Raw genomic sequence first — 13,283 nt, 5'->3', positions numbered from 1 at the left:
GGCATTTACATTGAAGATAACCTTCTAAAATATAATAGTGCATGAGGAAAGAAGAACGACCATCCTTCTTCTTCCTCTCCCATTAACGAAGTACATGCTACGAACACCTTTAAACCACGAATCCAAAGGTCAGTGTTCACTCCACTTGGTATGAGTTATGAAATAGCTTTCAAAAAGCTACAACAAAAAGGACTAGTCATGCCCACAGGACCTATAAAAGACCTAGTTGCAGAAGCTAGGCCACCTAAGTGGGATCCTAATAAACATTTCAAGTATCACCAAGGAAAGGGTCATGACATTGAGGAGTGTTGGAAACTCAAAGAAGTTATTCAAGATCTTATCGACGACGATAAAACTTTCGAGATTCTAGCCATCGTAGAAGATCAAACATCCTTCGATCCATCACTCCTTATCACACCCCTAGGCGAGCTCATGATCGAGATAGCTTATATAACCTCTCTTGATGAAGGGGCCATGATTGAGGAGGATGAAAGAATTTTCTTAGATAATACCAGGGAAAATGTGTCAAGTCTAAAAGAAGACTTTCAAAAACTATAAGATGTCATTTCCATGCTCTTAAATGTGGTAGAAGGACTAGCAAATCGGATGATGGTTATCGAACAAAATTCTCACCAAGGATTTAACGAAGAACTCAATGCTCCTAAGCAACGGGAAAAAAGGACCATTGAAGAATACACACCAATAGAAATGGCTTATGATGAAGCTTTGGACTATCTTCATGATCAAGGTCTCATTCGTCTCGTTGGCCCCAGTCAAAACCCACCACCTGAGAAGTGATCTCCCAATTGGGATCCAAACTCTTATTGCAAATATCATAGAGGCCATGGTCACACCACCAAAAAGTGTTTTACCCTGAAGGTTTGCATTCAAGACCTCCTTGATTCAAACCACCTTCATGTTCCTATGAGCAACAGGAAGGCCAAGAATAGTAACAATAATTAAAGTGGCTGGAAAGGAAAAAAGAACGACAATCCTTCTTCTTCCAAAACTACCTACTCGAACAACACTAGCTTGGATGAGGTCCTTTCCATGAACAAACGAGAGCAAAAGAGAACCATTAAACCTATTGACAGAAGTTATGACACAACATTCGATCACCTTAATACTAGAGGTCTCATAACTCCCATTGGACCTATTCAAGATCCCGCACCTAAGAAGAGGTTACCTAATTGGAATCCAAATAAACACTACCAGTAACATCAAGGTAGGGGTCATACTTATGAGAGCTGCTGGAAGCTAAAAGAGATCATCCAATATCTAATTGACAATAATAAGCTTCCCATACCTCTAAACGAAAAGAAGTCTGAGTGATGATAAAGCATAAGACACAAGGCGAGCTTCAACGACGAGATTTCGTGACCTCTCTTTATTTTTTTTCATTCTTCCTTTCCCCAATAAGTCTAGCATAGGCACCTTCTATTTTTCCTTAGATTTACTTTGTAGATTTTATCTTTTTCCCCTTTTAATAAAATGAGCATTTATTTCCTTGCATATGAACATTGCATTGCACCTAAAAAAAAGAAAAAAAATATCATTGTCAAACTAAGCACAAGGTATACCCATGATTTGAGGCACCTCTTTTAGCCATATCATATCTCCTTTAACCCTTTCAAAAATACAATCCTTTTTTAATAAACCACTTTGAGCCTCGTCTAACGATAGAATTTTCTTTCTTCAACCCACATCTACTTAACCTTGGGATAGGACAGTTTGCAACTTATGCGATTTAAAAAAAAAGGCATGAGTGATTTCAAAAGATCAAAATAAATAAAAAGAAAAAACAATAAAAGTGTAAAAAAGGGCAAGTGTTCCAATGTCTTTGATATGGAAATGTCTTTAATATGAACACGTCTCAGATTGCGTTTCTTATCGAGTGCTCGGTACCATGCCTGAGAAGTATGAATGCCAAGTGAATGATAGAACGCATGATCGGGATTGCCCATGTTGTTTTAAAGAATACTACAAGAAGGGGGGGTTGAATTGTAGTATGAGAATTTAGCCTAACTTTTTGGGGAATTAAAATTAAGTTAGCTAAAGGAACTGAAAGATTAACTAAAGGAACTAAAGAATGCAAGAGAGATTTTACGTGGAAAACTCCTTGGCCCTAACAAGGAGAAAAACCACGACCACTTGGGATTTTGGGAAAAGAATCTTCACTATAATAGAGAAAATGATCCTATTACAAGCTAACGACTCAAACTCAAGTTCCTCTACGAACTTGAGACCCTAAGGAACAAGTCACTTAACTTGTTACTCTTCTCTTCTCTTTCTCTCTTCTCACTTCTCTGTTCTCTATTCTCTTTCTCTTCTCTTTCTCACTTCTCTTTCTCATACACAAACGTTCACTTGAACTTCCCCATTCCCCAAATTACAACTCGAAAAATAAACAAACTATAGTATAAGAACATTAAGAACACTAATGAACTTGTGTGGAATTGACACTTGACTCGATTTGAAGCTTGAAAACTTATGTGAGCAAAGGTGAGTTTTTCCATCAGATTTCAAAGACTATTTATAGAGCAATAAACATATTGGAAAAACCTCTTTGTGCAGCAAATCCATCACGCCACTACTCATACCCACTAAGAAGATCATGTCCCTTGAATTAAGGAACCATGAACTCCTCAGTGTCCAAAACCATGACTGAAGAAGAACATGGGAGAGTAGGCCGCAAGTTTTGGGAAACATGGAGATTTTATTTTCAGAAGCTATTTTGTAAAATCAGAAATAAAAATAAAATCCTCTTTCTTGTTTAAAAAGATAATCGTTTAGAAAATAACAACTTCCCTAAAAATTAGCTAGCACAAAATTATCTTTTTAGACGAATACCACACAGTATTTCGAATGCAACTTAATATCTTATACTTACATAAATCCTAAAATATAAAATATATTTAGTCTTCATGTTCTCTAATGAAGCTTCTACTCCGAGGCTTCTTTTCCTTGAGAGGAACTTCTCTTCTCTGATGAAGCTTCTTCTCTGAAGCTTTCGTTCCCTGAGGGAACCTTCTCTTCACCAGTCTTCATTTCTGAAGCTCCAGTTCCTATGAAGGAACTCTTCTATATGGATAGCTCTGTTATCGCCTTCTTGTTCCTCATGGTATTCTTACAAGACACTTCATTCTCCTAGTCTTTGTAACTGAGTACACACTTAAACAATCAAGCTCTTATTAGTTTGTAAGTAATTGAGGTTGTGTCATCATCAAAGTCATTAAGTCCAACAATATTCCCCCTTTTTGATGATAAAAAACAAACCAAACTTACTTACAAGGAAACAGAGATAATCCATTTTATTCCTAAAGAAAGGAAATGCAAAAAAACAAAATACAATGCAGAATGGAAACTAATGTTAAGAAAATAAAAACAATGCATAAATAAATAACTGAAGGAAAAACTGAAAAACTTGAAAAAAACTTGTATATACATTATACCTGCTTGTAGAGATTAGGTAGCTTGTGAAGATTTCGAACAGAGTCTATAGAATGATTAAGTTTCCTTGATAGTTTGCATCCTTTTTCCCCTTTTGGCATTTATCAAAAACTAACATACAAGCATATAGTATACCATAACACAGCACCATCTAGTGGTTTAGTGTTAAGATAGGAAGCATGCATAGAGAAAACATTCACAAAGCATATAGGCAAAAGAAACATAGATTATAATCATCCAAAACCGATTTAAAACATCGGCCAAATGTACCAAATTTACAAGTTTACCAAAATAAATTTAAAAAGTGCCCATAATATTACAGACAAAATTAAAAATTGTTCCCAAAAGCAGATAAAATATAAGTTTCATCAACATAAAAAGGCTGCAGAGAAAGGTAGGTTATGAAGCAGTGCTCTGGTCATCATCAACAGTAAGATCCTCCAACTTCTTGGTGATTTGAGAAACTATGTCCTTGACAATGGACTATCTCCCCTGTTCCGAGCTTGTGACCAGTTCCTTCACATTAGCATCTAGTGTGAGTACACTCTTCTTCAGTTCCTCCATCTTAACCTTTGACTTCTCTTGTTCCTTCATCAATTGTTGGAGCATCTCCTTCATCTCCTTCACATCTTCGCTGGGAACCTTAGGTGGGGAACTGAATGCTGCAAACCCTGTACCTGCAGATGCATACTTGCCCAAAATAGGAGAGCTTGTGACTTTCTGCAAATCCTCTTGCACCCCTGTGATATCAATGCAAATGGGGGCAGAGGTCTCCTTTTTCTTCATCAACCTCAAGCTCTTCCTTTTCTTCCTTCCCCCTGTCTCAGTCACTTCCTCAACCACCTTTTCCTCTTCCTCCTCCTGAATGTCCTGCACCACTCCCTCTATTATCCTAGTAGCTCTCTCATCTTTCCCCTCAGCTATGGCACCTACTTCCTTTGGCCTTTTATCTTTTTCCTCCAGCACAACTTCAAAACATCCATCTACAACCTTCATCTTATGATTTTCTAGGCAAATAGGCTGCATGTACTCGGTGTTTTTGAGGGGCAGGGGTTCTTTATCAACAAAGGAAATGCCAAATCTTTCAAAGACATAGGTGAGAAGGTTACCATATCCCACCTTCCAACCTATTGGAACACAGTGGGAGAGGTATTGGACCATGATAGAGGGAAAGTTGATTTGGATCTTTTTGGCTAAGAAATAAATAAGAACAGAGTCAAGCTTGTTGGCACTGTCTCTCTTTTGGGTGCGAGGGATAATATCATCGAAAACAAACTTTAGCAGAATTTTGTAAAGAGGGGTTAGGTCATTGTGATTTATGTAGGTTTCCTCCGGGTCCCCACCTAGAAACTCCACTATCTCATCAGTATTTGCGTTAGGAAGAGGGTTCCTTATCACATTACTTTTAAAATATAAATCATATCCAGTATTAGGAACATCAAACAACTCAGCCAAGTACATCACATCAAACTCAATTTCTTTTTCATACACACAGCAACGAATAACACCTTTAGAGTATTTGAAACTTTTGCAAAAATCCCTCATAGCATCAACATAAATACTCCGATTAAAGCATTCACTCAACAAATTCACCCAATTTTGAGCCTCAACTAAATCAAGCAGTTCATACAACTTAACAGACTTACATCAAGGAAGATTAATAGCCAAACCTGTCACAAAGTGATCACTAATCTTCTCTTGCCTTTTCATAGCTGTTGGCTTGTCCCGGTAATTGACTCCTAGTTCCGGAGCACTCTCTTCTTCATCTTGCATGTCGTCGGACTTCCTTTTTCGAGAAGACTGGGATTCGGTAGTTGAATCCACTTTTGGAGGCTCTTGATCTTCAATGGGATCAATTTCCGGTGGGATTTCCATGGTAATGTCTGGAATTGGGTTTGTGTTTAAGTCGGCTTCAATTTGGGTTTTTGGAGAGGTAGACATTGGAGGGTAATTTTGATCGGAGTGATGAGAGAGAAGGTAATTTTTGTGTGGTGTAAATTTTTGTGAGGCTGACATCTTTTATGGTGGAGGTAAATTGGTGAAGTGAGGTGTCGTTTGGGAGGTGAAGTGAATTTAGTTGATTTGACACTCTTATTTATTGCTTAGGGAAACGCAAACCGTGTTTTTATGAGAGTATTGCACTTGGGCTACTTTTGAACAAAGGATAATGATGAATATTAGATGTATTCATCTGAATTTTGTGTTTAGATAAAAAAAATTGGAATTTTTAGAATTAGATAAACACAAATACTTTATCTCTTGAATTTTATCAATAAAGAACGCATGCAAATACAACTTGATATATGGAACAAATCAACAAGGCTCATGCAACCAATTTTAGACTTTTCATATTCTATGACTTTCAAATTTACATGCCCTTAGTAAATATTACTCCTGCTCACAACCTGTCTTAACTATGTAGTTAAACATATAAAACTTGTGCACAATATACAACAGATTAAGCAAGTCAGTTAGAGCTTCATACCTGAGAAAACGTGATGTATTTTTCTCAGTATAACTTAATCATCCCAATTTCCATTCTCATCTTCTCATGCCTTTCTCTATTCAAGGGTTTTGTTAAAATATCTGCAATTTGATTGTCAGTGTGGCATAAATCTAATTTAATTAAACCCTTTTCAACATTATCCATAAGGAAATGATGCCTTATATCAATATGCTTAACTCTTGAATGATGGACTGGATCTTTAGATATGCAAATTGCACTAGTGTTATCACAGTAGATAGTAATGCAATTAAATTTAATGCCAAAGTCTCGCAACTGTTGTTTAATCTAGAGGACTTGAGAGAAACAAGCAGCTGCTGCTACATACTCAGCCTCTGCAGTAGATAATGCAACAGTATTCTGTTTCTTGGTACCCCAAGAAACTAGACAATAGCCAAGGAACTGAACCATACTTGAGGTGCTTTTCCTATTGACTAGGTCACCGGCATAGTCAGCATCTGTGAATCTTCTAAGCATAAAGTCATCACTTCTAGGATAGAACAGACACATGTCATCTGTTCCTTTGAGGTATATCAGAATTCTCTTAACAACCGTTAAATGTGATTCTTTAGGATTAGACTGAAATCTAGCACACAATCCAATACTAAAAGCAATGTCAGGCCTACTGGCTGTTAGATATAGCAATGAACCAATCATACCTCTGTAAGTGGTTTGATCCACACTTTTTCCTTGTGGATCTTCATCAAGTCTTGTTGCTGTTCCCATAGGTGTGTGATTTGTCTTGGTGTTCTCCCTGTTGTACTTTTTAAGAAGTTCCTTGAAATACTTTTGTTGGTGAATCATTATTCCTTCAGCTATTTGCTTTATTTGAAGTCCAAGGAAGAAATTTAATTCACCCATGATGCTCATCTCAAATTCACCACCCATCAGCTCAGTAAAGTACTTGCATAAACCATTGTTAGTAGCACCAAATATAATATCATCTACATAGATCTGTACAACTAACAAACCAGTTCCTCGATATTTAAGGAAAAGAGTTTTGTCTTACTTTTCCTCTTTTGAAATCATTTTTCAGTAGGAACTTTGAAAAGCCTTTCATACCAGGCTCTTGGTGCTTGTTTAAGCCCATAGAGAGCTTTATCAAGCTTATAAACATGATTTGGAAAATTTAGGATTTTTGAAACCCGGAGGTTGTTCAACAAACACCTCCACATTTAAGAAACAATTAAGAAAAAGCACATTTCACATCCATTTGATAGAGTTTGAAACCCATAAAAGAAGCAAAAGCTACTAGGATTCTAATAGCTTCTAATCTAGCTACAAGAGCAAAGGTTTCTTCGAAATCAATACCTTCCTGTTGTTTGTAGCCTTTCACAACCAATATAGCCTTGTTCCTTAATATGGTGCCATGTTAATCAAGCTTGTTCCTGAACACCCATTTGAGCCCGATAACTTTCTTTCCCTTAGGATTTGGCTCAAGGTGCCAGACTTTGTTCCTTTCGAACTCATTGAGTTCCTCTTGCATGACAACTATCCAATCAGCATCTCTTAAGGCTTCTTGATGATTTCTTGGCTCTAGGATGGACAGAAAAGTATGGAATGCACAGTAGTTCCTCATTTGTGATATTGTTTGAGTTCCTTTTCCTATATCACTGATAATGAGATCAGTTGGATGGGAACCTTGATACTTGAATGGCCTGGGTTGAAATTCCCTATCTGGAACTCCAATTTGAGGAGCTTCTGTTTCTGTTCCTCCTACTTCTTCTACTTGTTCCTCATTTACCTGTTCGTCGGGTTGAGGAACTTCTCCATTTTCTTGATGATTCTCTTCTGGAGAAGGCTGCTTTTCCTTAGTTTGCTTTTGATTCTCTTCTTCATCCCTGTCTCTTATCAATCCAATTTCAAAATCATTATCATCTTCTTGTTCCTGTACACTCACAAACTGGTTAACCTCATCAAAGATTATATGAATGCTTTCCTTAACACACATTGAGCTTTTATTGTAAACTCTATAAGCTTTGCTATCAGAGGCATATCCTATAAATATAGCCTCTTCACTTCTTTCATCACATTTCCCTAGGTTTTTCTTACCATTATTATGTACAAAGCACTTACAACTAAAGGCTCTAAGATGAAGGGAGTCTTGTTGAGGATACTTCTGATTGTCACCCTGTTGAGGGTTGTAACATGTTGTATTCACGGCTTCAGCCCAGAAGTTCCTTGGAAATCCACTTGGAATCAGCATCGTTCTAGCCATTTCCTCAAGGGTTCAATTCTTCCTTTCTACAACTCCATTCTGTTGGGGAGTCCTTGGAGCTGAGAAGTTATGATTCATGCCATTTTCCCTGCAAAACACATCGAATCTTTAGTTCTCAAATTCAGTTCCGTGATCTGATCTGAGATGGACTATGGAGTGACCACTGTTTTTCTGTATTTTCTTGGCAAAAGCAACAAACTCATTAAAAGTTTCATCTTTACTAGCAGGAAAAATAACCCAAGTGAATATAGAATAATCATCAACAATAACCAACACATACTTCTTGCCACTCCTGCTATGAATTCTCATGGGACCACACAAATCCATATGGATTAGTTCCAAAGGCTTTGTAGTGCTTACCATTTTCTTCAATTTAAAAGATGAATGAACATGCTTGCCTTTCACACATGCATCACAAACTTTGTTCTGTAGGAACTTGATAATAGGAAGTCCCACAGCCAAGTTCCTCGACCTCAGTTTGTCTAGTAATGAAAAGCTAGCATGTCCAAAACGTTTATGCTATAACAGGGGATCATCTTCAATAACACTCAAACAAGTAAGGTTGTTCCTTAGGATTAAGTTGAGGTCAACTGTATAAGTGTTCCCTCTTCTTGTTCCTTCTAGAACAACCTTTCCTGACTTGTTGTTGATGATGTTGCAAGAGTCATAAGTAAAACTTACATAGTTTCCTTTATCACAGAATTGTGATATACTGAGTAAATTGTGCATTAGGCCCTCGACCAGGAACACATTATCAATGGAATGAGATTTAGATCTTCCAATTTTGCATTTTCCAATGATCTCGCCCTTCTTATTATCCCCAAAGGTTACTGTTCCTCCAGGGTAGTCTTCTAGTGAGAGGAATTTTGATTTATCACCTGTCATATGCTTTGAACAACCGTTGTCGAGATACCACGAGTTGTTCCCCCTCACTAGGACCTACAAGAAAACTAAGCATTAGGATTAGGAACTTAGCTTTCCTTGGGTTCCTTAGACGTGGATGCAATATTAGTTTTCTTGACCCACACTTGTTTTTACATTTCTTTTATCAGCTTCTTCTCTTATCCTACAATATCCATAGAGATGTCCAGTCTTACCACAAAAAGTGCATACCTTCATGCTAGGAAGCTCAACATATTTCTTTTGCTTACCTTTCCTCTTGGTCATATAACCAAGGCCTTCAGTTCTTTTTCCTTGAGCTTCAGCTATCCACTCAGGTATGACTTTTGGGTCAATACTTCTATCCTTTCTAGCATTCAGTTCTGATTCAAGTTGATCCTTTTGGGTTTTTAAAGTAGAAAGCTCATTTTTCAAATTTTCAGAATCAACATTGAATTTAAGCAACTGATCTCTTGAGGAACTGCTAGAACTGATATAAGAATTTATGAGCTTATACTGAGTTAGTTCAACACTCAGAAGAATACTTTCATGTTTAATTATATCAACTATCTCAGTTATGTGTTTTGTATTTAAAATCAAGTTCTCTTAGTTTGCTTTAAAGACTTGGCATAAGCTGTTTCCAACCAAGCACCATGTTCTTTGCAAACCTTAAGAGGTTTTTCACATTTATTCAACTTCACACATGTATCTCTAAAGAATTCTTTCTTTTTTCTAGACATATATCTATCAAGACATCTTTAGAGAGAGTTTTAAGCTGTTTAGGATCAAGAAATACCTCTTTCTAGAGTTCCTCAAGGTAAGCCTTTTCATCATCTGATTTGGCCATCAAACAAAGATTGGCCGTCTCCTGTTCTGGTTGGTCATCATCTTCTTCTTCACTTTCTGAGTCTCCCAGGCTGTTATCATTGGCTTCCTTATGTCTGACTTTGATAGAGTGCTTTGCTGAATTTTTCTCTTCCCTGTTCCTTAGCCTTTCCTTTCCCTTTATCATTTTCCCAAAGGGGACAGTCTCTGATAAAGTGATCTGGGGATCCACACTTGTGGAAGCTGTAGTTAGGCTTTGGATTTGAGGTCTTTTTCCCGAAGTTCCTTAAGGTTCGGCCTTTCTTGAACATCCTTTAGAATCTTCGCACAATTAGGGCAGCCTCATCCTCGTCCACTTTTGAGTCCTCCTCCTCATCAGCCTTAAGAGCCAGTCCCTTAATCCTCGTGGGTTCATTATTGAATCCAAGGTGTAGCTCATGAGTCATGAGAGAACCTGCTAGTTGTTCAATATTGAAATTTTTAAAGACCTTCGTTTCCTGAAGGGCTGTCACCTTAGCTCTCCATCTCTCATCTTGTGGAAGACTTCTAAGAACCTTCCTAACTTGCTTATCTGTAGGAATCTGTCTACCAAGGGAAACCAACTCATTTATGATGTTAGTAAAGCGTGTTAACATCTTGAATAGTTTATTTAGGCTGCATTTCAAATCTTTCATACTTAGACATAAGTAGATGGATTTTTTAGCGTTTAACTTCATTAGTTCCTTCATGAGTAATCTGCAGCAAATCCCAGATTTCCTTAGCGTTCTTGCACCCCATAACACGATTGTGTTCGTGAGGTCCAAGTCCACAGTGGAGCAATTTCACAGCCATAACATTTATTTCCATTTTATCAAAGTCCTCTTTTTCATATTCAGACATATGCTTAGAGATTACCTCGTTCTGAGCGTTTGTTTTGGTGACTTCGAAATCACCAACCTCGATGACCCTCCAGACTTGGTAGTTCTTTGCCTTGATAAAGATTTCCATGCGGTTCTTCCAGTAATTATAGAACTTGACGTTGAACATAGGAGGCCTCTGAGTTGAGTATCCTTCCACGAGCTTTTCATGAGTATTCATTTTCTCCAAGACCTTTCTTGTTCAGGGTTTCCTGATTTTCCTAGAAAGGCTCTGATACCAATTGTTGTTTTAAAGAATACTACAAGAAGGGGGGGTTGAATTGTAGTATGTGAATTTAGCCTAAAATTTTGTGGAATTAAAATTAAGTTAGCCGAAGGAACTGAAAGATTAACTAAAGGAACTAAAGAATGCAAGAGAGATTTTACGTGGAAAACTCCTTGGCCCTAACAAGGAGAAAAACGACGACCACTTGGGATTTTGGGAAAAGAATCTTCACTATAATAGGGAAAATGATCCTATTACAAGCTAACAACTCAAACTCAAGTTCCTCTACGAACTTTTAGACCCTGAGGAACAAGTCACCAAACTTGTTACTCTTCTCTTCTCTTTCTCTCTTCTCACTTCTCTGTTCTCTCTTCTCTTTCTCTTCTCTATCTCACTTCTCTTTCTCATACACAAACGTTCACTCGAACTTCCCCATTCCCCAAAACAAACTCTAGTATAAGAACATTAAGAACACTCTAATGAACTTGTGTTGAATTGACACTTGACTCGATTTGAAGCTTGAAAACTTATGTGAGCAAAGGTGAGTTTTTCCATCAGATTTCAAAGACTATTTATAGAGCAATAAACATATTGGAAAAACCTCTTTGTGCAGCAAATCCATCACGCCACTACTCACACCCACTAAGAAGATCATATCCCTTGAATTAAGGAACCATGAACTCCTCAATGTGCAAAACCATGACTGAAGAAGAACATGGGAGAGTAGGCTGCAAGTTTTGAGAAACATGGAGATTTTATTTTTTGTAAAATCAGAAATAAAAATAAAATCCTCTTTCTTGGTTAAAAAGATAATCGTTTAGAAAATAACAACTTCTTTAAAAATTAGCTAGCACAAAATTATCTTTTTAGACCAATTCCACACAGTATTTCGAATGCAACTTAATATCTTATACTTACATAAATCCTAAAATATATAAATATATTTAGTCTTCATGTTCTCTGATGAAGCTTTGACTCCGAGGCTTCTGTTCCTTGGGAGAAACTTCTCTTCTCTGATGAGGTTTCTTCTTTGAAACTGTTCCCTGAGGGAACCTTCTCTTCACCAATCTTCATTTCTGAAGCGCCAGTTCCTGTGAAGGAACTCTTCTATATGCATAGCTCTGCTTCTAGCCTTCTTGTTCCTCATAGTATTCTTACAAGACACTTCATTCTCCTAGTCTTTGTAACTGAGTACATACTTAAACAATCAAGCTCTTATTAGTTTGTAAGTAAGTGAGGTTGTGTCATCATCAAAATCATTAAGCCCAACATCCCACACTTATAAAAAAAAAAAAAAGCAAAGAAAAGAGAGAGAAAAAAAAAAAAAAAAAAAAGAAGAAAGAGCTTAAAAGTGAGAAAACTCAAGCCTAAAAATACAAGGATTCAAAAGCAAGGTTGCACACCTTGGGGGCTTATCGAGGGTCTTGAGCCTTTATCCCTTTCTTCTACAAACATTTAGCCTAAACCACGTTACAACCCTTAAAAAGACCTTTTGAGGTATACACATACTTGTGCAAGGTTTGGCTAGAGCTACGTTCGGCCTGATGCCAAACGGATACGTAGGCAACCTCACGTTGGGGCGCGACCGTAATAAAATGCATTCGTATTCACATTCACACATCATGATCATATAAAAGGATCCCCAATGATCATCCCTATCTACTTAGAGCTAGACTAGGGGGCTTGATCCCTACATTGTTAGCCTACCTAGCCTAAGAGTCACCATCTTTTGGCTCTTCTCAAAATAATATCTTTCCACACACTTAGCCTTTGCGGCGTAACCTTGGTGTCACTTTTACACACTGCACATATACATGACCAAATCCCTTAGGAAACCCTTTTTCATGAAATCTTAACACAACACTGAAGCATGTCTTGTTAAAATCACACATCAATCATCATTGCATCACAAAGTATGAAGTACTTAGCCTCCGCGCCTAAATAACCAAAATACTTTCATTATCGAGTCAACTAGGATAGTCTAAGATGTTACAACCCTTGTATTATGAGAGACAGCATCAACAGATTAAGCTCATTCAACATGCATCAAAAACATTGATTCTTTTTCGATTCTTTCTTTTCGGGAGAAAGTCGGTACCCTCAACAAAAAATGACGGAAATTTTTTTTTTTTCGCATTTTTAGTCAAGCACATCATAATACAATGCACACACAAATCATGACTCACACGTGTTAATTCACCTTGGGTCAACCCTAAGAAAAAACATCAAGCCTTAGGTCAATCCTAAGAAAAACACTAGGAATGTCTTTTAGAAACGAGTGAATAG

General features: G+C 37.3%; 1 protein-coding gene across 1 annotated transcript; it reads right to left on the bottom strand.

The window, feature by feature from the left end:
- Nucleotides 1-6,241: 6,241 nt before the first annotated feature.
- Nucleotides 6,242-7,128, bottom strand: LOC110699548 (uncharacterized mitochondrial protein AtMg00810-like). Its single transcript, XM_021877037.1, has 2 exons — nucleotides 6,997-7,128; nucleotides 6,242-6,907 (listed from the first exon to the last, which is right to left on the bottom strand). The coding sequence occupies exons 1-2, from the start codon at nucleotides 7,126-7,128 to the stop codon at nucleotides 6,242-6,244; spliced, it is 798 nt and encodes a 265-aa protein (XP_021732729.1).
- Nucleotides 7,129-13,283: the final 6,155 nt, after the last annotated feature.

Source organism: Chenopodium quinoa, unplaced genomic scaffold, assembly GCF_001683475.1.
Source record: "Chenopodium quinoa cultivar QQ74 unplaced genomic scaffold, ASM168347v1, whole genome shotgun sequence".
Lineage (NCBI taxonomy): Eukaryota > Viridiplantae > Streptophyta > Magnoliopsida > Caryophyllales > Amaranthaceae > Chenopodium > Chenopodium quinoa.
Note: the sequence above shows the minus strand (reverse complement) of the source record. Positions and strands in the feature narration are given on the sequence as shown.

What these genes read in the sequence shown, in the direction of transcription:
- LOC110699548 (XM_021877037.1), bottom strand. Translation starts at nt 7,128, where the DNA reads ATGTGGAGGTGTTTGTTGAACAACCTCCGGGTTTCAAAAATCCTAAAT. An exon ending in GGTATGAAAGGCTTTTCAAA is followed by an intron (nt 6,908 to 6,996) that starts GTTCCTACTGAA and finishes TTAGTTGTACAG; the next exon opens with ATCTATGTAGATGATATTAT.